This window comes from Notothenia rossii, assembly GCF_949606895.1.
Source record: "Notothenia rossii genome assembly, chromosome: 2".
Lineage (NCBI taxonomy): Eukaryota > Metazoa > Chordata > Actinopteri > Perciformes > Nototheniidae > Notothenia > Notothenia rossii.
The window spans coordinates 25,129,374-25,154,199 of record NC_136904.1 but is presented as its reverse complement, the minus strand read 5'-3'; the positions used below and the strand labels follow the sequence as shown (position 1 = coordinate 25,154,199).

The 24,826-nt window shown below is 40.4% G+C and overlaps 2 protein-coding genes across 4 annotated transcripts in view; one reads left to right on the top strand and one right to left on the bottom strand.

The window, feature by feature from the left end:
* The window catches only part of homer2 (homer scaffold protein 2), a 29,015-nt gene extending 15,471 nt beyond the window's left edge, over window positions 1-13,544 (bottom strand). The window contains exons 1-2 of one of the 2 annotated variants that reach the window (XM_079665499.1): window positions 13,405-13,544; window positions 3,945-4,101 (exon numbers count right to left, since the gene is read on the bottom strand). In XM_079665499.1, coding sequence (XP_079521625.1) covers window positions 3,945-4,101; window positions 13,405-13,406 — 159 coding nt within the window. In that variant the 5' untranslated portion in view covers window positions 13,407-13,544. Of the gene's footprint in view, window positions 1-3,944; window positions 4,102-12,755; window positions 13,379-13,404 lie in introns of those variants that run through there. The other variant, XM_079665498.1, reaches the window with a different exon arrangement.
* Window positions 13,545-13,611: 67 nt separating this feature from the next.
* LOC307029462 (RNA guanine-N7 methyltransferase-activating subunit-like protein) lies at window positions 13,612-16,640 on the top strand. 2 transcript variants are annotated; one of them, XM_079665500.1, is made up of 3 exons: window positions 13,612-13,751; window positions 14,015-14,185; window positions 15,778-16,640. In XM_079665500.1, exons 2-3 carry the CDS (start codon window positions 14,016-14,018, stop codon window positions 15,977-15,979), a joined length of 372 nt encoding a protein of 123 aa, XP_079521626.1. In that variant the 5' UTR covers window positions 13,612-13,751; window position 14,015; the 3' UTR covers window positions 15,980-16,640. The 2 variants fall into 2 exon arrangements, with proteins under 2 accessions (XP_079521626.1, XP_079521627.1); XM_079665501.1 differs by having other exon boundaries at window positions 13,620-13,751; window positions 13,995-14,185.
* Window positions 16,641-24,826: the final 8,186 nt, after the last annotated feature.

Sequence of the window (24,826 nt, the reverse complement as noted above, 5' to 3'; positions counted from 1 at the left end):
ACCCTTACTCTAACTCTGAAATTGGATTGACTGATTGATTGATTGATTGATTGATTGATTGATTGATTCTAAAATTGTGTGAAGCAAATCATGGAGTCTGAAGCTCAATGAGGAAATGTCTCTTTCATCCCCAGTGGATAGCACGCTTATTATTGTTGGAGAAAAAAATTACATCTCTTAAAATGTGAAAACCTTTATGATTTGCTTTGGGTGCAGCCACCATTTCAAAAGGGAGCAGCAGATTACACAGGGAACTTGGCTTTTGGTTGTAATATTAGTGTATTTACATTAAACCAGGTTACAAAAAATAACATGGGGCACACCTACCAGCCACAAACCCATTTAAAAGCTTACTTAAATTTGAGTTCCTAATCCTGGCTGGCACCAGTCTTTGAGCTCACCAGGCTTCGGCAAATAAGACAAAATGTAAATTTTGCTGTGGGAGGAAGTAGTAATAAATGCAAAAAAAGGTAGTTAAAGAGAAAGAAGGATGTGGGAGAGAAATATATGAGGCATAAAAGCATAGAAAATATTAAAAAAGAGCTGAGTGTTTATTTTGGGTTAGCTTGGAAAGTAATCATTTTTGGAATAACTCATAAAGTACAGCAAGACTGCGTTTCCCTGTGTTGTCATAGTGGTGCATTGCTGAATGAGAAGTGCGATTCAGGAAAAAGGGAGAGTCAAAAGTGCTGATATGCTCCTCTACTTTCCCTATCATCATCGGTGAGTTGCCCCGCCATCACGGATGGGCGAATACGAGCTGATGGTCTGTCAAAGTTGGTGCGTTCAGCAGCGCTGACTATTCTTCTGGACAGACCTGTCTCCCTCGCAACCAGTCTGCATAATACAAGCTATATTTAACATTCATTTTATCTGACTCAACATTTCCTCCCTTTCAGTTACTTTGCTCACACCGACATGATCACTTTGTCTTACCTAGATTAACTGGAAACAAGGATCAACTTAGGTCTTGACATAACACTTTGTGAGAAATGTTAATCATATAGCTCACATGTAGCTGCTGCGTGCAGACGCTGTATGACACACACTGCTCTGTAACTCAAGGTTACAGGAGAGGAGAGACAAGAGGACAGGAGGTCAGGAGCGCAGAGAGAGGACTTCTGGCCTTCAGGATATAGAGGACATGTTTGTATGCCCTCTTTATCCTGAAGGTGTATACAACGAGAAATTAAGTGGATTTCAAATATACGTCTTGTAAAGATATCTGAATTATATGATAAAGATTAAACAGGCAAGTTGTTTTGTCAGTGCTGTAGCTGCTGCTTGTTGACATAACAGATTACAGTCGTGCTCGCTGGTTTCTAGCTGTAGGAAGATAACCATTTTGAAGCCAATATATTTTGACTCAACAATGCTATAAAAGATCATTGTATTTTAAACTAACTTATCTTGAACAGGAAAACGTGTTCAATCAGAAACAATTCCTGATACTGTATGTCATTTGAATGAATTGGTCGTCAGTTTTGTCAACTAGTTGCTGTGACAAAACTCTACATTCAGATTCAACATGTTTCCATGTTGAGTTCACGTGAGAGAGACCAACCATTCAGGAATCCTCAAACTGAACTCAACAGGTCGTTCAGACAGAGAGGGGCCAGGTGAAAAGACGAACTATGAGGAGGCAAACCGATCCTGAAGGTAACCTGCGTGATTTAGGATTGTGCGAGAGGTGATTGCCCGACAGTGTCCGCAGAGGGATAGTGCGGTCATAACTCCTCCAGTTTTCACACAGAGAGTAGGCTCTGATCGCCATGGAAACACAATCTACTCTTTTAGATAGTGGAGGAAGAAGGTGTGAATATGGTACATAGGCACACTCTTACGGTGTCTGTTATCACATCCATGACTAAATCTCAACATCGTTCTCTTGAGAAGACAGGTCAAGATCACTCTGAATAATAAGCAGCATCTCCACATAAAGTGCAAGTTAAACAACCAAGTGATTCCTTGTCTTTTAACACAAAGGTGTTCACAAAAATATCAATGCAGAAGCATTTGATTAGAAACACAACTGATCAAGCGTGACTAGTGAAAAAGCTCCTGGAGAAATGACTTATGTGGGCCGTTGGTCGATGAAAGTAAATTGCAGATAATTTAGTTAAATTGCAACTCAACAGGTGTGCACCGCTTGTCTGCTGATGTGTTAAAGGGGATGTTTGCTTGTTCGGACTTGGATTCTATGCACGTTACATTTCTGTACTGATAAAAGTTTCTGATCCTTTTAAATATGCTTGTATCTAGGACCTATATTTACCGGTTGTGCTCTTTTGATACATATTGCAGGTGCTCACAATAAATAAAGTATGTTTTTTCTTTGTGGGCTTTTCTGCTCTAACATTTATCTTTATCTAATAAACAATAAACCTAGGGCTGAGGTATAATTTTACAATATTTAGCGGTCACATTGATGACCGAATAGAATTATCATTCTACACATTTCTGTTTAAAAGATTAGGCCATTAATCAATAACTCAATACAATGAATTGTAGTTGTGTTAAACAAATAAAAACTAAACGTAAAACAATTTAGGTCGTTGATAAATAATTTGAAATGTATCCAAAATGTATGCTAAGCCTATATTCAAAATGTTTAAATAAAAAGGAATAATTGTAGATTGACACATATGAAGAGGTTGGTCTATATCAGGGGTCGGCAACCTTTTTGATATGAAGTGTCATTTTAAAAAAAAATGGTTATCAGCGTGCCAACAACGATCGACAATTATCAACGGGGGGGGGGGGGGGGTTGAGGTGCTGGACGCTCGTGAACTATCAGCAGGAGGGCGGAGAAGCAGTGTGTGGACCTGTCAGCGCAACTTACATGATGCCGAATTTAACAAACACATTTAAATAATTGGTTTAAACGGTATAATAATAAGGACGATCGTCCGTTCTGTGATTCTCCAGAGCACACATGTTATGATATTAGGCTCATGGAAGTGAAATGAGGCAGCAGAAAAACAGAGGTCTGTGATGTATTTTGTGAAACAGAAGAACAGCTAAATAAATGCAACGGCCTCCCAAGAAGAGCTCGCCTCTCTCCAGTCATTTAAGTTACAGTTGGTTATTGAACCTGAAGCTTGTTGATTCTGCCCTCCTCGACTACGGTCTGGGAGCCGACAGGAAAGTTCAACACACAGATGGCCAGTCCGCCCCTTTGTAGCGTATTATTTCGATAACAGATGAGCAGATCGCCACTGGGCTTTCAACTAAATACACAGCCACGCAAAAACTGCGGCATTTGTACAGCTCCTTATGGGTACTGCAATTAGTGAAGTGCTTTATTCCTCTGTGGTGAAACGATCAGCACTGCACCACGGAGGAAAGCGGCAGAAAGTCACCTGGAGATAAAGAGAGCGGGGCTGCGTTGCGTGCATGGCTTCCTTCTGCAGGTAACGGGGAGACGCGCTCTGGCGGCGGTCTCGTTCAGGATCGGAAAATACAATTTCAATATTTTGCACACTTATTCCACTTATTCCTAGTGTGCCACTGGTTACGGTGCCGCGTGCCAATGCTGGCACGCGTGCCAGGGGTTGCCGACCCCTGGTCTATATGCATTATGATTGGACACAGTTATTGCTTTGCTTTTACAGTATACCAATGATAGAAAACATCCCTTTAAGTTGATATTGATTTAATTCAAATGTATCCCCAAATGTTCTAAAGAAACGGGCAGCCATAGATGGCTTTCCTAAAATCAGCAGCAGCAGAGCACAGAAATAATAAGTGGTGGACAGTTGAGTTGTTGCTGATCCATGGAGGATGAAGATGTAACATTAAATAGCTTTCCAAATCCTTTTTGTTGGATTCTGGCTTTTAATGCTCTTCCTCAGCCTCAGCTGTCTCCCCTGAGAACAGTTAAAAGGTTTCCCATCATCTTTTTCTCACATAGATACACACAGTCACTCAGTATGCACACATACCTTGGATCCATCCACACTGATGATGCGGTAGCTGTTGCGTGTGCTGTCGTAAAAGTAGGAGACGGTGACGGCCTGCTTGCTGGCAGGGACCCAGTTCTTCTTTGTGGTTGGGTCGATCTGGAAGACATGGGCCCTTGTGGTGTAGATCGGCTGCTCCCTGGGGGGCAGAGGGAAGAGGAGAGGGACCTTAATGAGGGGAGCATCACTGCAGAGGGGCACTGAGCCGGGGCTCCAGAGAAGCAGAGTCTCAACAAGCAGGTGATAATGTAACACAAACACTACATCTTTCCAGCAGACTCAAGCCGGTGGCACATCAACACCCTCCCCTCTCACAGGCCACAGTACCACATGCCTAGTTGTTTGTGTGAGACTGTGCACGTGTACGAATCTGTATGCACTTGCATGTATTTCTCCTGTACACATTTGAGAAAAGCATCTACGTGTTGTAATACAGTCGAACGAGAGAGGAATCACTGTCGTCTTATAAAAGAGGAAAACAAATATATTGATGTTGTTGTCTGTCAGAAACATAAACAATTTTCAGGACTATCATTGGTGTGTGGACGATGTGCTCAAAGTTTCCCAACATTTGAATAAATGTTCTTATTACCATAATGTTTAATCATTTTAGCCAAATCACCCAGCTATATTACACACATATCAATACAATCGCGGACTATTTTACATTGGAAGCACTCATTAAGAATTAATGCATGTTTCACAACGCTTTACCGCAAATCAATTAAAAGTCAAATAAAGCCTGCGATAAAAGCCTTTATAAACTGGCTCTAAAGAGCATTATGTTGACCTGCATGGTGTGATTCAATAGTACAAGATTATCAACATCAAATGTTGTGAAATATGCATATGGGCAAAAAGCATACTATACAATATGGATACCCTACCTACACCAAAGGAGAAAAAAAGCCACAAGCTGTTTCCTTTACACACTATTGTTGGTTTTATTAAAACAATTAAATACAGAAACAAAATCTATTTAGGCTGTACTACAACATTTTAAAAGAAAATGTGTCATGTCAAAGGCTAGTTTTCTTGCTTTACCAGATTTGACACCAAATCCACTCCATGTTGACATTTTTGAGTCAAATGCAGCTTGAGGTAAAAGGGGATCACACCTGCATGCCGTCCACGCATTTTCTCCATTTCATACTTTTGTCTGTGCACTTGACACCCAAAAAACAAGCACCTTGTGATGTGCTTTACAGGGACTGGACCCAGCAGGTGGTTGTGATGCTGCTCTATTAAGTCCCAAGAGTGGGAATAATTATGTGGAGTGGCTGGATGAGAGAGATCAGAGGACCCTTAACAACTAATGGATGCAGATGAAGAATATGGGGTGGACAGATGGTACTTATCCTTGCTGAAGTCAAAATGTGAAGTGAATGTGCCTTTAGTCAGGGTGAAGTTTACTAGGCACTTCACTTTTTAAAGCCTACTTGAAAAGTTTCTTAGTGTTTATCTCCATCTTCTTTTATTTAATTTGTTCTGCTTGGCATCTTCTGCATTTCCAGTTGCCATTACATCTTTTTTTTACTGAAGATACAGTATGTTCTTCATTATGTTCTTTATTAGTGCAATGTCACATTATAAACTGTCAAAGGAAAATGTATTCATTCTTCAATGCGTCACAAAGAAATTGAATGTAAGGTGATGTTTACATTCATGGTTTCGTACCAGAACACATTTTGTGCGTCCTTAAATTCTAACAAACAAGTGAACTTTAAGTAAAAAGGACTGAACATTTAATTTGTCTGAAATGTTCATTTAAACAGCCTTTAAGGGTCAGAATGTGTTTTTCTTTCTAGGTAATAGGTGTCTTCTATGATTTTATATTGGATACATTATTTTTCACTTCTAACTGACTTTAGTAGACTCATTCTCCATACAGTCTGTCGTTACATGCTTCATTTTGGGGGCTACTGGAATTATTTTTGACCTGATAACAGATAAGAGCTTTTCAAGCAATCTTTCTACATCCTTTTTGTGTTGCAAACCCTCTGAGATCCTGATCCTCTGTTTGCCTATTACCCTACTTGGTCTGCCATTTATTTTACAAAATGAATGGTTTCAACAAAATGTGTGAAGTGTACACAAGGGCGCTGAACTGGACACAGTGGCACCTGGTGAAATACAAATATAATTGACGCACAACAAAAACCATTACAAATATTGCATGGGGTTGAGATAAAAAAATAAATAAGCCTAAATCTACATCATCTGAGAGCATGTCCTTAATAAATCACTACATTTACCAAACAAAGATACTTTAATGCACTTCAGCGAGGTCCCGGTGAAAATAATGTCAGGCGCGCAGGCAAGCAGAATTCATGAGCTAATAAAGGTTTTACTTCCATTGGGATTATGGTTCTCACAGAAATGAAAGCCTAATAAATGCCCTGTCCTTTTAAAGCCTAATCTCAGTCTTCATCTGCCCTGGGAACAACAAAACCCATTATATAGATCACTGTTGTTGTTTTACATACACACTCACACACACACACACACACACACACACGCTGACCTTTGCAACGGCATTGTCTGGAGCCAGCTCACACTGGCAGGGGAAGAGGAGTGAAAGGCCAATGCCGAACACATGGATGCACTCAAACAACTGTTGGTGAAATCCAGTGATCTGCTTTTCCCAGAAAAAAACATTATGTTGATCGATTTAACTGGATGAAAGATGGAGAAGACATTTGGGACTTTGGGACCGCTTCACTCATTTTTTCCGGTGACTGTCGGGTTGCTCTGTCCCCATCTGTTGCTTTAAATAATTTACAGGTGTGTGTGTGTGTGTGTGTGTGTGTGTGTGTGTGTGTGTGTGTGGCAGGTTTGAGTAAGTACTGCACTGTCAATGCCTACATACACCTACACACTCACCTCATGCACCTCTGTACTGATGATACAGCAATAGTGTTGTGTACCAGCAAGATAATACATTAAAAACAAAGCAATGTGCTTACAGCTGGACCTAAAGATAAAGTCAAACTAAATGTACTTAAATAGGACGAATTATTTTTTTTATTTAATGAATCTATGTCCCGAAAATGTTATGATGAAACCCAACAACTACAGATTCAATTCTTAAGAGAAACCGCTGTGTTAGTCTGCTAAATAATTGCACGATACCTCCACGCAGCAATATTGTGAGTGAAGCACCACTAAGCCTGTCTCCCTCTTGTTCTCTTAAATCCTTTAAAATGTTAGCTTGATCACTACCTATGCTATGGTTTACCCAAACACTGCTCTCTCCAGAGTTTGAGGGAAGTATGCTGAGAGAGGGATAATCCTGCTGCCTAAAGACGACATTTTAAGATGATGCAGAATGACACTGGGCCCTGACAAAGTGTGAAAACAGCAGGCGGCTTCTATCTTTAACTAGGCATTTGGGATGGTGATTTTAATGCGAGGGGTAGCAGCAATGTTTCATGTCAGGTATGTTTTTCCACCAAGTAAGAAAAACAGGCTCTTCCAGATTCCTGACTTTAAACAATTCACTCCGGGCTCATTCCTAAAACAAACTTTCCCCTTTCAATCACAGTGATTTACATCTGTCCGAACAAGTGACACAACTGATTAGATTATTGATAACCGATTTGTGAAACTGAGGACACACACTGAACAGGCTTTGTAGGCTTTGTCGCCTGTTTGACAGCACTCTCAGCAGCTTCAGATACATGCACTGCAACATTCCTCACATTCCTACAGAGAGCAAACATAATGTGACTTTACCAGCACCAGAAATCACACAACCCACCAGAAGCAGCAGATATAACTACACAAATAGAGATGAAAAAGTGATATTTGAAGGTATAGAGTCTCGCGCTTAATGGGTCCGCAGAGGGACAGTATAAACACACAATATCTGCATTTCACATCATGTTTGGAGTGTGTAATAGGCCGAGGTGGAATACATAGTGAACAGTATACTCAGGAACCATTTTGTGGAGTGGAGACCCACAGGAACAATGATATGAATGAGCCTTTGACACTTTAAAAGGATCTCTTCATTAGTGAGACAACATCTCTCGGCCACCGGGACTTCATGAGATCATTGGCCTGTTTATAGACATGTTTTCCCCCTTTGAGTCCTCCAGAGGCAACACAAACCTGGACAGCGTTATTAACAAAGGACACAACTTTAGGAGCATTAGAAATCACACTTCCAGTGCTGAAGTGTGGAATTCAGGACGGAGAATTGTCCGGGCTCTAAAGCAGGACACTCACCAGGCTTCATCAATTACTTAGGATCGTTATATTACAAGCACAATATTCATAAAATGAGCTCCTCGAACCTAAGTGGTCTGACTAATAGGAACATTTTGCACTTCTTTCTTTTCAAAGAACTTGAGGGGTGAACTATGCATTACTCACTAGTCAAACACCACAAGTACGGGAGGAGAACAGAGTAAGAGCACTTATAACTCCTCACTTTCTTCTGCGGGTGCTGCGGAAAATAAACGTTAGAATTGGCTTTTCTGTAGCACCAAGTAATAAAAGAACATCTTCACCCAAATCTCTAAGAGAGGCAAAATAAGAAACTAATTTGACATCGTTGTCTCAAGGTGCACAGATCTGGTGACTCCCGCTTTAGGAAGATTGCAAATTAGAAAATAAATGTGCGTCGTTTATTCGTGAACATTAAAAAAAAACATCTAATAACTTGGATTCTCATTAGCCGGTGTAATATTATGAATTTATCAGATGATCAGAGCTCTCTGTAATTTGTACCTGCAAGGTAAAACCTCCTTATTAGTAAGAGCAGAGATGTGTCTGAATGAATGAGCAACATACTCATGCAGGAGAGTAAAGATCCGAGCAATCACCACCACAACGCCACCTGGGCTTTCAATGCAATAAACATGGAGCTCTAGTAATGATGTCAAAGAAGAACAGCCTGCAGATACAGTAGCGTGTGTTCAGACATTCTCAATAAGAGATAAGCAGGCTTACACTCTCTGCTGTTTCATACTAGTCAGCAATTGTTGGAGATATTTATTGGGAAAGAGTTTCACTGATACCTTGATGCATATGTTAAAGTCTTCAAAGGATTCACAGATGTATTGCAACTAATTATTATATGCAGAAAGTTAAGGGAGTCATGGATGCATGTTGTACCTTGTGTGGGGAACTCAGAGAAAAGCTGGTGCATTTGTTTTGGTCTTGCTCACATACAAAACAGCCGTGGGGGAAATTGAAAGGAGCTGTTGCAGATCATATAGGCCTATACACTACTTATGGAAAATATTTAGTTTGGATTGACTGAATATGACAGGGATCTCTATTCAGTTTTATTTCATTCAACTCAAATGCCTCCTGTTCACCAAATGTTATGTGCTTAACCCAGACCAAGCTGTTGAGCAAAAAAGGCAAACTGTATAAAGCTGTCTGTCCATAAAAGAAATGTACAAACACAAAACTATTTAACTTTATTTTGTATGTGTTTATATTGCTTACGATAATTTGTCCTTCTGGATATTTTATAATGATATACTGCTGTTAAATACAATTGAACTGCTTGTTGTATAATTGTCTATGATCAGGTTCAGAGCCCTGAAGGAGGTAAATACCCCAAATAACCCCAACCCTAACCCTAGTACAGATAATAGATATTTCTGGAAAAACAAATGATCTAATCATAAACAAAATACATATCCAATGTTGGTATTATACTGTTAGTAATATACCGTCCATTTTTCAAATAATTTTGTCTCGTCATATTTAATATTAAAAGGTGACCATCATCATTGCTCCCAGTGTGTTGGCATCGTACAGCATAGTGAACTGTGCCTCATCCCCATTAAACTGGTGAGAGATGGACAGCATCCCATGCAAAAAAGGCGGCAGGCCAGAATCAAACCAGCAACCACAGTAGGTCCTCGCCACCATACTGAGACTATAGGATGCAGAGCCCAACTTAATCTAAGAGCTCGGGGAAAAGGGAGTGAGGAAGTCTCCATAGAAGCACAGCATGGCAGCAGATGGCCTCCTAGGCCTCACCCATCTGGTGAAGAGACTTCCAATCCATCATCACTATGTCTCCTTTCATTTACCCATGATTTCTAAACATTGAGACCTGCTTTCACTCCTCTACTACACCTCTTCAAGCTTCCCCTCTGGCCTTCATACACAGACAGGAAACACACAGTCCGATTAGGCTTACGGTCCACTCTCCTGGCCGAGCACGAGCAGCCAAGAGACCCACTGCCACGTCACATGTCACACAGCCTAATCAATGAGTGTTAAGCCTTTAGCCGACACTCTGTGGCCAGCCAGGAGATTATCATCTGTCCCTGTGTTAGCGCTCCCAGCATAAATGCTGGGAGCAGTATGCTGATTGCATTGCTGTCTGTGTGACCGCTTATTTAGTGAGAAGGGGCTTTCAGGCAATCTGAGACGCAGAGCTTAAGCTGCGAAACAACTTACAAATACAATTACCATCACTTTCATTCCCACTGTTGAGATCAGAATTTCCTCACCCTCTTTAAAATCAGCAATCCTGAATTAGAAATATGTAATGTACTGGGCACACTGCACATATTATAAATTGGATTAGTATTGTGCTTAAGACAAAATGTGGTGATCAATATAAAAACAAGAAAGTTCAAGAGGGCACAGATTGGTCCCAGGACCAAAGAGCTATGGAAGGAAGGGGACAAGTGGAGATCGATACTGAGGGTGGTGTGTGTGTGTGTGTGTGTGTGTGTGTGTGTGTGTGTGTGTGTGTGTGTGTGTGTGTGTGTGTGTGTGTGTGTGTGTGTGTGTGTGTGTGTGTGTGTGTGTGTGTGTGTGTGTGTGTGTGTGTGTGTGTTGAGTGGGATTTATAGTTCATATTTAACTCCATAGGTATAGGAGCATAGAGCAGGGCCACTTGAATCCTAAAGTTCCCTCTGTCTAACACACACAGACACTTTTTTACTGAATATATTGACCCGTCATTAAGGGCAGGGCAGGACACATTGACTAATTGAAGGGTAACCCAGATGTGAAATAATGCACAATTAGGCAAGCCTGTAACCTCAACTTTAAATGTTCCCTTCTGTTGAGTTTGTTTCAATGTTTACTTTAATCACAAGCAGAATGCCTTTATTTGTCCCACATAGGGGACATTTACCCATCAGTGGTTGTAAATCAGATATAGAGCTGAAAATATTAGAGATTAAACAATGAATTGACTAATCTGTTGAAAAAGTAGAGTTTCAGCTCTTTAAATTTTAGGGATGTCTTTAGAGACCTAAGAATGAATAACCATGGATATTCATTGCAGCAATAAACATGAGTAATGACAAATAAAGACAATATGTTGGGGTTTGGTTGGGCTGTATAAAACAAGCACTTCTCAGGCTCTGAAAACTTGTAATGGGATTTTTACATTATGTTTGGACATTTTATAAGCTAAACTAACTAAAAAAATAAGATTTAGGGATTTTGAAAATCATTATAAGCAACCCTAAAGAAATCCTAGCAGTTTGTGGTCCTTCACAGTAGGTTTAGAGAACAGTTGGCCAAATGACATTTCCTATGAGTCGTTTGTCTCTGCCTGCCTACTAAGTATTCAGCTGTCACGTGAAACTACAGGTAGGCACTGACTGAAACCAGAGAACCAGACAAATGAAACGTGTTGCCATGTCTCGGTCAGTAGGTGTGACCTCCTGTCCTGGCCTAGATGCTGCTGGTCCACTGGGCCAGTTTCATCACATCATACTGACTCACTTCAAACCTGCTGGGCGAGTAAACTCCAGAGAAGGATTCCAGACTGATGAACTGGTTTCTTACACATTAAAAGAACATGTCTGCTCAAGAGAAACAAGCTCTCTGGGTGCCAGTTTTACTTAATGACAGAACATTAATGCTACTTAATATTCACACTGTTCCTCATATTTTATACATAAATCAAGAATCCTTAATGAATTGAAGGATTTCTGAAGTACACGTTAACTATTCAGTGACATCTTTGATTCTGTAAAAAATGTAATTAAACTAAAATACTTTTTCAACACTATCTTAGTCAAATAAAAGCTATCCAAACGGGGAAAAGTAATCCAGAGAGAAAATCTATAGTAGCCTATATGCAGATATAAAGCGAGCTGGAAATTGCATAACTATGGCATTGAGACAACATTCACACTACAGTGGACTATAAAGGCAAAATAATTCACTGTACCCTGTAAACAACTGTGGACACACACACACACACACACACACACACACACACACACACACACACACACACACACACACACACACACACACACACACACACACACACACACACACACACACACACACACACACACACACACACACACACACACACACACACACACACACACACACACACACACACACACACACACACGCACACACACACACTTTATTAGTGGGCAGTGTTGACTCTCTGCCACCTCCGTATCATAACCCTCTCAAAACCATATTCCTAGAAATATTAGACTGATCCGTTCAAAGTCAAACCGTTCATACCTGACATCAAGTATTTTTACACATGGAATCTGAATTTCTCAAAGACAAAATGAAGTATCCTCTTAGATTACCCATATACTACATTGCCAAATAATCTGGCTATAAAAGACGAAACCGGGGTCTTCCACCGCTGTCAAAACGCATTGATGAGCTTAGGGTGAACATCGCAATGCTAATCAAATGTAAGTAGATGATTGACTCTACATTTGTAGAAGTATTGTGTAATTGTCACCACACAGAGACATATAACATTGCAGTGCAGGTGTCATGAGAGGCGCTCTGAAGGGCAGCATTTACTGGATTACTCACCCCATTGCCGCGGATTGGAGGAATAACTCCTTTTAATATATCAGGCTCTTTGCGGGTTTACAGGAAGTGTGTTTTAAAGCGCAGTCAAAGTCCGCAGATGATAAGCGGTCCAAAGAGTCGAACAAGTCCTCTCGCTGCTGACAGACAAGTGAAATGTGAGAGCACTTCTTCTTCGTAAACTCGATCAGTGGGTTGTCAAGCTCTTTCTCACAGAGCCCCGGTCCTTCGGGAAGTTTTTTCTCTTTGCTTGTTTGTTTTTCCTCTTTAGAGACAATATATCCCAGTTCGGAGTGTGTCTCTCTCCTCGCTGTCTTCCAATAATCAGCACTGATTAATTAAGTAAATGTTTCCCCGCTACCTGATCGCTGCGCAGAGTTTCTTCCCCCGACGGGATTGTGTTTCATTGTGAAGGGCAGCAGCAGCAGCAGCAGCAGCGACACGGAGCGGCTCCACCTGCCCACGCTGTGCCACAGCCGCCCACACTGTTAAACCTGGGATTTCTGCGTGTCTGCGGTTACTGTCGGGGCTTTAGCGCAAACTGTGGCCCGTAACCACGACATATTTAAAAGCGAGATACATTATTAAAACTAGGTTTTAGAAACCGACCAACAACGTGTTGGTCGTGTTGAGTGACTTCAGTTGCACTTACATGTTGTCAGTGAAGGCTTTCAGCAGTTGGCACTTTCTCCTAAATTTGTTTTAATTAACGGTCACAGAAACAAATAATTAGATGTGCCTTTCATTAGCATCTTTATCTAGCTTAGATAACTTGAGTTTAAAGTAGCACATTACAGACTTCAAACGAGTATATGTTGACCGTTGTTCCTAACTGGCAGGTAACAGTGAGCAATCACTAGCAGGTGTGTCTGTGTGCGCGCTCCCGGAACCATTTAATAATTATCCTTGGTTCCGGGGGGAAGACTTTCAGCGACGTACTGCACCGGGATATCTTCAAAGGTAGTTCTGAGGAAAAGACAACATTCACGTCCTTTAAAGGTATGTTTTAAATTATAGCACTAAAAGGCGTTTTGGTGGGATTTTTCTGATACATGCATCTTTAGCTAACGCTAGCTAATCGCGTCCAGATCTGTCTAGTTGTTATTGTTCCGCGTGGGGGATTTGTCTTGAAGCAAAGCAAAAACAAGACATAGAAACAGACGTATCCGCTTGTAAACGGAATAGCAACGTGTTGTGTTGACTATGTTATTAGCTTTGTTCTGATATACATTGCTTATGTAGCTCTTCGTCTGTATTATCAGCATGGCCGAAACCACGGAAACCCGACAGAGCAACGAGGAGATGTTTGCCAACAGATTCACATCAGATGACACAGAGTACCAGCAGTATCTGAGCCGTCCAGCTGACCTGCCTCCCATCGTGGAGGAATGGAGGAGCCGTGGGGGGGGAAACCACAGGGGCGGCAGGGACAGGTAGTGTAACTTTAGCCTTCATATCCTGTAATCTACCTTCCTATTCTTATTATGTGTGCATTATGACAATGGTTAACACCGACTGTATGATAACCAGCTTATTGTAAGAGTGAAAGAGTGTCATCTTGGACCAATGTTCAATAGAGCTAAGTAAAGTTAAGTATTGAGATATGATTGAAGTACACTGTTAAGAAGCTTACAAGTTACATTTAAAGTTTAAGTGATTTAGTATTGCACCACAGAGTTAGGGTCTAGTTAGGTGCGCGTTCACATGAAAGGGATGATATTTGGAGCATTCGACCAATCACAAACATGGAGAAGCGTACTGACAGCGCAGCATCATACTTCCTGAATGAAAAGTCAACTATAATATTAGACATATGAAGAAGTTAAACTTTAAATATTCATGACTTAAACACTTTATCCAGGATAAAAGCCACATAGCTGCACCTGCAAGGTGAACACAGCTGGTAAAAGAAAAAGTGTTTTTAAGTGTACATTAACAGGTTTATGATATCACTGCCCCGTCTAAGACACGAGTGGATCTGACTTTAATTACATTTGACTCGAGTGTTTCGTCAACTTAATGTGTTGCTTAAAATAATACTTCTGCATACAGTATGTGACACTGTAGGCCTAAGTGTTGCACGGCCATATCGGCTAAGGCTCAAGAAGCTGACTCAGATAAGGAAATATATGATACATTATAATGTGATATGAATGTTAATGGGACACATCGACGTCTGCACTCACAGTGCCGTGGACTGTACGTAATGTTACTTTGATCCGGTTACTTATGTTGTGGCAGATATTTAATTATTGTCTTAACGCTAATGTTATAATAGTCAGATTGCTCTGAAAATGGGAGGTGATATTCTATTAATGTTCACATTCACACGGTCTGTGATTTTGGCCGGCCGTCTTTCCTGCAACAGCAGTTTAAACTGTATTTCCTTTCTCCTGTAATATGACTTAATCGCTTTAAACTCCGCACACTGAGCTCTGATTGGTCAGCAGGCAGTGCTTTCACTGAGTGGAGCTCTTAGCCTGCAACCTAACCTGGTCCCAACCAGGTTAGCCGCACAGCATAAGTTACCATGGAGATCTAGCCCGCTAAAAAGAGAACCAGCGTCGGAGGACCCGAAACCCCGAGTTTTCCCTGAAGTTAGCCGGCTAAGCGAAAATCCTGCTTTGCAGTACAGGCCTCTGGTGAGGTTTGTTGATTTTGACTAATTCGAGTTAACCAAGTAAAGTTAAATTAGTATTTCACTTTCTGCAGTCGACATTATAAAGTAAATCCTGTTTGATGACTAAAGCAAAACTAATAAATGATAGACGCAGTATTAAAGGGAAATCATAGAGACCAAAGGCAAGTTTAAACAGACAGACACTGTAATTTATTTTGTAGATTTTATTTTATTTACTTAACTGCTTTAACATGCTCTTGAGGAATAACCCCAGTTATTGTTGACTTTGTCCACCAGCCTGAATTCTTAATATGTATGTAAAGGAAACATTTCCTGCTGCCTTGACTTGTAATGCATGAGTCCGTACCTGTTGTTTATTGTTAATTTCTATCGGCCTCTCTCTAGGTACCAGGACCGTCGAGGTCGTGGAGGAGGAGGTGGATGGGGAGGAGACCGAGGCTGGAGAGGGGACAATCGTGGGCAGCGAGACAGAGACAGAGACAGAGACAGGCACTCTGGGCATGGCAGCGGGTATCAATCCGGCCCTCCAAGCTCCAACCAGGGATACAATTCCTATAATAAGAGACCACATTATGACCGCTACTGATCTGGAATCTCTCAGGTGTTTTCAGTATTCATTGTCTTTCAACTTGCATTGCAATCCATGTGGCAATGTGCAACTGTTGATTTGTTTGTGTGAATCTCATTGCAACATTCTAGGTCTGATTTAATTTACCAATATGAACATTATAATGACTGTCATTGTAATTGTGCATAACTTTTTTTATATTGTCGGAGAATTATTTCTGAAATGTGACTGCATGCAAAGACAGATCCTGTTTGACACCCACTTACCATTTCCATACATAAAAATCATAATTTCCCCCCATGCTGCTTCTTTTTGCTCAGCCCTGTAATCGCATTAAATGTTCTTCTTACATTTGTAGGATGGATAATTAGTGCATACTGTTTTCAATACATGAACTCTCATTGAAAATGACAGTGAAAGTTTTATTTTTAGTAAATCAATTAACAAAATAATTGTTCCTTATTTAACAAAGAAAATGTTTTTTGTTCAGATACTTTTGTAGCTACGTCTTTACGTGCTTTGATATCAGATTTTTACAAATGATTCAGTACAGTATTGTTGCAAACAGTGAACCACAAATTCAAGAGGAAGTATGTTTGCAATGCAGCTTTATTTTTCTGTGTCACATATAAGACAACTGATGAACTTAACTGTTTTCAATAAACATGTATTTTCTTAATTTATCGCTTCTGTTTTGTGAGGCTATGCGGTTCAACACTAAGCACAATTTTTAAATGGGGGAACAGACAGAATTCTGAGAGTGGCTGACAACAGCATTTTTTGCATCAAAAATTATTACCTTTTTAAGGTTAATCGATTATTAAAATTGTTGGTGATTATTTTTCTGTCGCTCCACCAATTGTTGCAGCAATAATAAGGATGCACCTCACTAAATAAAGCTGAACAATATCAGTGTTTTACTCACCGTATTAAGGGGGGATTAATTTAGTCACATTATGCTCCTGATTTAGGCTTGGGTGACACAACAATCTCCATCCTCAAGAAACATTTTGAGTGAATGCTAAAGAAGTACACCGATGTTTAAAGTTTGTAGAGTTTTGGGATCAAGGCCATCATAGAAAATTGCATGTTGAAGTGATGTAATTAGATGAGTAGCACAGAATATATTGAATTTGCTCAAATAAAAGCTTATCTTAAACATTTTTTTGTTTCCATCACCAAAATGTGTAACTACAAACGTATTGTTTGAAATAATCTCACGACGGGCACAGAAATTGAGAATTTACTGAGTTCACATTGTCTCTGCCTTTAGTCTAATGGGTGGCATATGAAATTAAATGGGCTGAACAACTCTACTGTACGGAGGGAAAGCAGCATTCAGAGTAAATGGCTCAGCAGAATACCCAAGACCAATAGTTCACACTGAAAAGCAACTGAAATATTTATGGTCATAATTTATACATTATTGCTACATGCATCATTGGCTATGGCATATGTAGCTCATTGCCTAAAGATTTCAGTGCTCGTGTATCTCAGTACTTTCATAGAAGATCTCAATTAGGCATCAAATGGGGACTTTTGGACTTATTGGTCCACAACACAAGCTCTGCATTGTTTCCTCGCTGCCTCAGTGCCATTCTGTGGTTTCTATTTGTGGTCGTGGTGAAGACTGGGTTAACAGTTCATTTGGACTTCAGCAGTGCAATCAGCTGTGAGGAAGGAGGGGGGAGGTTAGGGGAGAGTGTGGGGGATGTGCTGAAACTGCCACACAACGAGGAAGGCTGCCATCACCACTGTAATCAGTTCAGATTAGACAAACTTCACCCACGAGCTCTGCATCTTTACAGAGCAGGGATTTGCTCTATAGAGACAAAGACATTTTGTGCATCCATTTTTCCAAGAGGGTTAAGCTCACTTACTAGGCGCTACCTTAAGCATCACCATGAGGTTCATTTTTGGGGTTTTGAGAGTCATGTCTTGACATTTTAGTCGTCCCTACTACACGATGAGTTGATCCATCAACTTTTCAACTTGCTATTCTTCAAGTCAAACTTTTCAAATTTTCAATTTGTTTTATGTCCAAGTATTTTCAAAACTTGCACCGTTCCCATCAGCCTCAGCTTTACTTCATGTTTTGCGCTTACTAGCCAATGTTTGCATAATTACATGCCAAATGAATTTATAGACAAAGATTACACCTGTTGGAATCATCAGTGCAACTTTACAATCATGTCTGTTGACTCTCACAGGGGGAAATTAGCTTCACAGCTAATATTACGCTTACAAATTGCTATTCTTGAAATACACTGGCATCTTCCTGAAATCCATGAGTTCATCCCCAAGCTTCTCTCGACTACTGAGACTAATCCAGGGGTCAACCTGTTAATCTGTTCCTTTGGGTCCCACTGAGCATTAAGTATACCTTACTCATTCATTGCACTCATCTCTTTAAAAGATCATTTGGATTTGAAACTTAGTAAAAAATATGTTTTGGAATTAATGCTGAGAACAAAATCAGCACTACAATGCATTCCAAAATGGGCAGTGTCTTTAGTTAGGTTTTATTTGAGACCTGTTTTTTCTTCCTCTGATAACTTACACCTTCCTCAGACTTGTGTTTTTGTTGTATATAATAATAAACCAATTTAAATCCCTCTGGTTGAAGAATTCAAAAATAAACCAGCTTGCCAATGTAAAAACATAATGTATATTATGTATATTTTTCTTCATCCTTCTTTCTCCCTTTGCAGAATTATTTTTAAGCCTATTGCATTTTAATGAAAAAGCTGTTAATTCAGAGTGAGACTTGGAGAGTGGAGTAGAAGGGAAACAATGGACGGAGCCACAGTGAGTCCCTCGCTCCGGTCTGCCGGGCTGTCAGGCTTCATGAGGCCTGTTTGTGACGATGCAATGTGACAGCAGTGGAGACAGTGTGCTGGGGGCCATGTCCTTGATGATGAACTCATCCACTACAATCATCACTCTTTCCCCCCCTTCTTTGTAAGTGCATACAGACATACACGTGTGCGTACAAAACCCCACAACCTCCCCACAAACACACAACACACACACACACACACACACACACACACACACACACACACACACACACACACACACACACACACACACACACACACACACACACACACACACACACACACACACACACACACACACACACACACACACACACACACACACACACACACACACACACACACAGAGAGAGAGACACTGCATCCCCCAGCCCCTGCAGCACTGGGCGACCTACATCTGGTGTTGGAGTGCAGGGGCTAAGGTTGGCCAAGGCTGGCCTGCCCCCTGCAGACAGTGGGGAGTGTTCATGTGACGTGTATTCAAATGGTGGTGTACTCTTTTTGTTGAAACGAAAGCCCCCAGCTTTTTATGGTACATACATTTTCTCCCCTCACATGAACACACACGTGCAGATAGCATTCATGCCCTCCTACATGCACTTAGACTTGAGAAAGGGCAGTAATAATCGCCGCTGCACATCGGATTTGGCAACATCTTGTCCCCTGCTCATCCAACTGTATGCTCTATAAGCTAATCATGCAGCCGCTCAGGTCATCCATGTAAAGACAGTGGACTCTGCTGCCGAGGGGAGCTTGTTAGTCTGATTGTATCTAGTGGTATGTCTTCTATTGGAAGATGCATGCAGGCTTTGGTGATGGATGAAATAATTACTCAAATGCTTTACTTACTATAGTACAAGCAATGTTAAAATGACTCCTTTGCAAGTGCAATCAAAATCATACTTAGGTAGCTGTAAGTAGCTGAAGAGAAAAAAAGTAGACTTTTTTCAAAGTTGTTGTATCTGTCTTATAAGTCCACTTTTTTCTGAATATAATAATGAAGACAGATACAAAAAATAACAATATATAAAGTAGTTACCATTAAGGAAATATTATGTAAATGACCTAATATTACACAACATAAGGATCTGTTGTGTATTTTATTTTTGGCCACCAGCTGTGCATGAACCTTTCACTTTTCATTTATATAATGACATAAACTGAATGAACTCCACTTATTTTTCGTCATGTGAACTATAAAGTGAGAGAAGTCACAGATTAGCACTTCCAGATGACTTGAAGAAACATCCAGTGTTTCAGTGGCTCAGGAGTTAGTGAGGTTAAGTCTACAGTTTGTGCACCCACATAGAGATCCACTCTCAACTTCCTTGTTTCCTCTCATGTCCTCAAATTACCTCTCCCCCTCTCTCCTTCCACCCTCCTACTTTCTGAGTTGAGTAAAAAAGGGCTCCAAAGGTCAAATGCACTGAAAGCATGTGTATGTGCCTGCATATAGATGTTCTAATGTTTGAAAGGTTTTATTTGACATCAGGTCCTTTATGTTTGAGAAGTTCAAAGATGACCCTTCTGTGTAGTAGTTCAGCGCAGAACTACTAGGGGTCTCACCTATAGGTCTTTATTTTAAGAGCTTGATAAGCAACTGGCAGATAAACGGACCTCCTCTGCTTTTTGACATTTAATTCACTTGTTATTATCATATGTTATTTGACTTTATTTAACAGCCAAATCAATATTTCTGCCAGTCTCTTTTGGAGGCTACTTTGGTTACATTAATGTGTGCAGTGCAATATTTGACTGTTTACACACACACACACACACACACACACACACACACACACACACACACACACACACACACACACACACACACACACACACACACACACACACACACACATCCCTGCAGGTTTATTTTTGCTGTAAATTGGTCGGGACACACAGAGAGCTGGATCTCACACCAGAACATTTTGGTAAAAGGATTTACATGAGGATTTGTATAAATAAATGAAACAGCTAGATTATTGCAGGATATGCTGCACACACATGTCACACATTTTGTGATTGAGCGCAGTCTTCACAGACAGAATTCAGTTCTCAGGAACATCTTCTAAAGGAGTGTACAAATGGTCTAATGTGGGATAAACAAATCTGACAGCACAAAATAAGATTTGAGATAAAAACAGGACTGAATAAATCTTTAAAGTAACTTAAACCTCATTTCTTAAAGGTAGTGCTTTGTCAAAAATATTTACACACTGACACATTTTAATACATTTGTGTCAGTAATGTAGGCATATGACTAATTGGGTTAAGGCAAATAACAGAAAAACTAGAACAATCATGCATATACAGTACTACAGAAATAACTTTTGAAATGCAGGTGGGTTGGCTTAATGAGCTCCGGCTTCAGCTGAAATCTGTTCAATCATCGCCATAATCTGTTTTTCGATATTTACTCATTATCTTGTGGTTTAAGCAGTCTGGCTTTTCAGATTATCTAATGATCATACATATTATTAAGTTGTGGTTTTCAAACATACAAAAACAGCATGATAAAATATAAACCCAAAGTTTAAAAATTAAGTTTTAGGCTCTATATAAATCAGGCCACAAATGACTGAGGAACTTTCTCTTCAAGGCCACTTTGAATATGATGTTCACCAGTTTTGAGTTACGGATACGTAACGGTTAAAAACAGCCTTTCTCTGATTGCTTGTGGCGATGTAAGTCTGACTCTGTACCTAGTCAGTCGTGTACAGTCATGTATCATGGGTTGTCAAAAAACAGCCAAAAATTCTCTCCCCTGCTGTCAGTGTTCAAGCAGAAGGCTCGAGAGAAAGCCTATTCTATGCTGCTATCTACCACACACACACACACACACACACACACACACACACACACACACACACACACACACACACACACACACACACACACACACACACACACACACACACACACACACACACACACACACACACAGGCACACACACAGGCACACACACGCACATTCACAAATCACTGCACTGTCACAGATTTCTAATCTAATAGCTGTAAGAAAATGCTCAAGTTATTACTCATAAGCTTCTCATTTGAGTCTTTAATGCTCAGTATCATTGGGACCTTCCCTCTGAATACATTACAAGGACCTCTGCTTGTGTGTTTTTGTCCCCTCAGACCTTGAAATAATTTTTTACACATCACAGATGTGAGCAGATTGTCAGTGCTGTTATCTATTTGTCCTCCTAGTTTTTGGAGCGCTTTATGTCTGGTGGGTGGTGAAAACCTGCCTCAAACTGAGTTTCTTCTCCTGATATAAAGGCTGTCTAAGTGGGCAGTCAGCGGGGAGAAGCTCTCAGGTCGCAGTGACTCACCTGACAGCCTCCGTGGATAACTCTCCTCGTCAAATCCCACTCACAGATGTCTAAAGTGGCCTTGTTTCCGCCACCTCTGAGATATGAATGTACAGATTGTGAAATTTAAGAGCCCTTCATCTCATTGCTGTAGACCAGCTTTCAGCAGACAGCACTGCTTTATTTATTTTTTCCTGGCTGAAAAGGTTGAAAGCACATCCGATAAATAATAATGGTATTAATGAGATTTGCACAAGGCTTTAATGACATCAAGTTTTTAATTTATATCATAATAATGATAGTTTCAAATTGAGAGACATTCTACTTTGTTGCCCTTTTGGATTCTTAGATGCTTAAAACCTTCAATTGACTTTCAATTAGGTCAAATATATAAATACTTATTTCACTACTGGATATTTTTACCTGCAACACCTTCACACAAAGTCTCTCAGTACATTCACTGAAGTAGTGTACTAAAATACAACTAAAATACTGTAATTTTTACAAAAAAAGTTAATTACACATTTAAAACGTTCTCTTAGCCTCTAAACTGCTGAATGATTAAATATTTCACAAAGAAAGGAATAGATTTTTCTTATTCCCAATCCCATGAATCATCTTCTCATATATATTGTGACCAGTTACAGGTGCCCCCACTCTTAACTTGGGTGCAGCTGGACTTTTACCTCCTTTCTGTATTTCAATAAGGAGATACTGCTGTTTACATGGGAACGAAACAGGTTTTATCCGCTACTTTTGTCTTTCGTATAGCCAGGGGCGGTTCTAGGAGGGGGGCATGGGGCGGGCAGTGCCCCCTAACACTGACTTTGGACCCCCCTGTGGCCCCCATGAAAATGAAAAAAAAATAAAAAAAGTTTATGATTTATTGGCTGACGGAATAGGTGGAACTCACGATATTTGTCATTCTAGTCGGACCCATTAGAGCATGGGTCTCCGCGTAATTTCCACTGGGGACAGGGGGGACATGCCGAAATCCTGTTTCCCCCATTTTACAAATATTTTTAAAGCAAGCCGTCATCGCCACGGAGGAGCACACAGCCTCTGTCAGCGAGAGAGAGAGAGAGAGAGAGAGAGAGAGAGAGAGAGAGAGAGAGAGAGAGAGAGAGAGAGAGAGAGAGAGAGAGAGAGAGAGAGAGAGAGAGAGCACACCTTTATCTATTTAATATAGTTGTACAAAATGAAGTAAGAAATCCTTCCAATATAGGTATGGCCCTACAATATATTATTCAAATATAGCATGATAGGTCCACTTTAAATTGCATACATTTTCTTTTAGTAAGCACTGAAAACAGGTCCCACAGACCCAAACAGCACACAAAGGTTAAAGGTAAGAATATAATAATGTTAAAATGTGCTAAATATACACACTGCAAAAAACAAAACAAAAGAGGAACAAAAGTAGCTCACGACTTGTTTTATTTTTTTAAAGTAGCTCTCATCCTAAAAAAGGTTGGAGACCCCTGCATTAAGGGTACAAACTGTAACTATAAGTATCTGAAATAAATATGTGTAATGAAACAAATAGCAATAACTGTATTGCATTGTTTTCCTATGCGCAATTACTTCATACCGTCTTTGTATTTTTCGTCCTGCATTTATTGTGCCCCCCTCAGAAAATAACTGGCCCCAGCCTGGCCCCCCCAGTCAAATTGGTCTAGAACCGCCACTGCATATAGCCCGTTCGTTCACACTAGGCCGTAACGGAACCGCGGAAACGGATAACGGGTCCCAAGCATGGATGTATAATAAGAACTGCATACAGCGTGGGAGGCGGGCTCTCGTTCTTTCTTTTTTTGGATCTTCAAAGAGCCAGATTACAATGGCCAGTCAGGCAAACAATTACATTCAATCATTTGAAATCGACAATCGGGTTTTCAAGTGAGCTCCTCTCTCATATTCAGGGCCGGCCCTAGACTTTTGGGGGCCCTAAGCGAGCTTTGGCTTGGGGGCCCCCCTCACTCTAGCGCGTGCTCACTACACACAACACGGAACAAACTTTTTTCTTATGATGTTAGCATAAGCACACATATTGTATAAATAAGCATGTAAACACCTAGGGGGGTCCTTACCTCCTCTAGGGGGGTCCGGGGGCATGCTCCCCCGGGAAGATATTTTTTTAAATATTGAAGTTAAAAGCATCAATCTGGTGCACTTTGAGAGCAAAATTAAGAGATCTATGGATACATCTCTCAACACCCATGTGAAACAGAACTGTAAGCAGATTTTTCTTTATGGATATTTTACAAATCACTTAAACTGTATTCTTGTTTTGTCATATAGTATTTCATGAATGTTTTTCATTTATTCTCTCTGGCTGTCCATCTCATAATGTTCACCTAGAAACTACACTGAACAAAAATATAAATGCAACACTTTTGTTCTTGCTCCCATTTTTCACGAGATGAACTCAAAGATCTAAAACATTTTCTATATACACAAAATAACCATTTCTCTCAAATATTGTTCATAAATCTGAAAAGATCTGTGATAGTGAGCACTTCTCCTTTGCCGAGATAATCCATCCCACCTCACAGGTGTGGCATATCAAGCATGATTATTGCACAGGTGTGCCGTAGGCTGGCCACAATAAAAGGCCACTCTGAAAGTGCAGTTTTGCTTTATTGGGGGGGTCTGGGGGGGTCCGAAAACCAGTCAGTATCTGGTGTGACCACCATTTGCCTCACGCAGTG

Bases quoted from the DNA above. Each gene is read 5' to 3' on its own strand.
- LOC307029462 (XM_079665500.1), top strand. From the start codon at position 14,016: ATGGCCGAAACCACGGAAACCCGACAGAGCAACGAGGAGATGTTTGCC. The intron at 14,186-15,777 runs GTAGTGTAACTT...GCCTCTCTCTAG, and splicing joins CACAGGGGCGGCAGGGACAG to GTACCAGGACCGTCGAGGTC.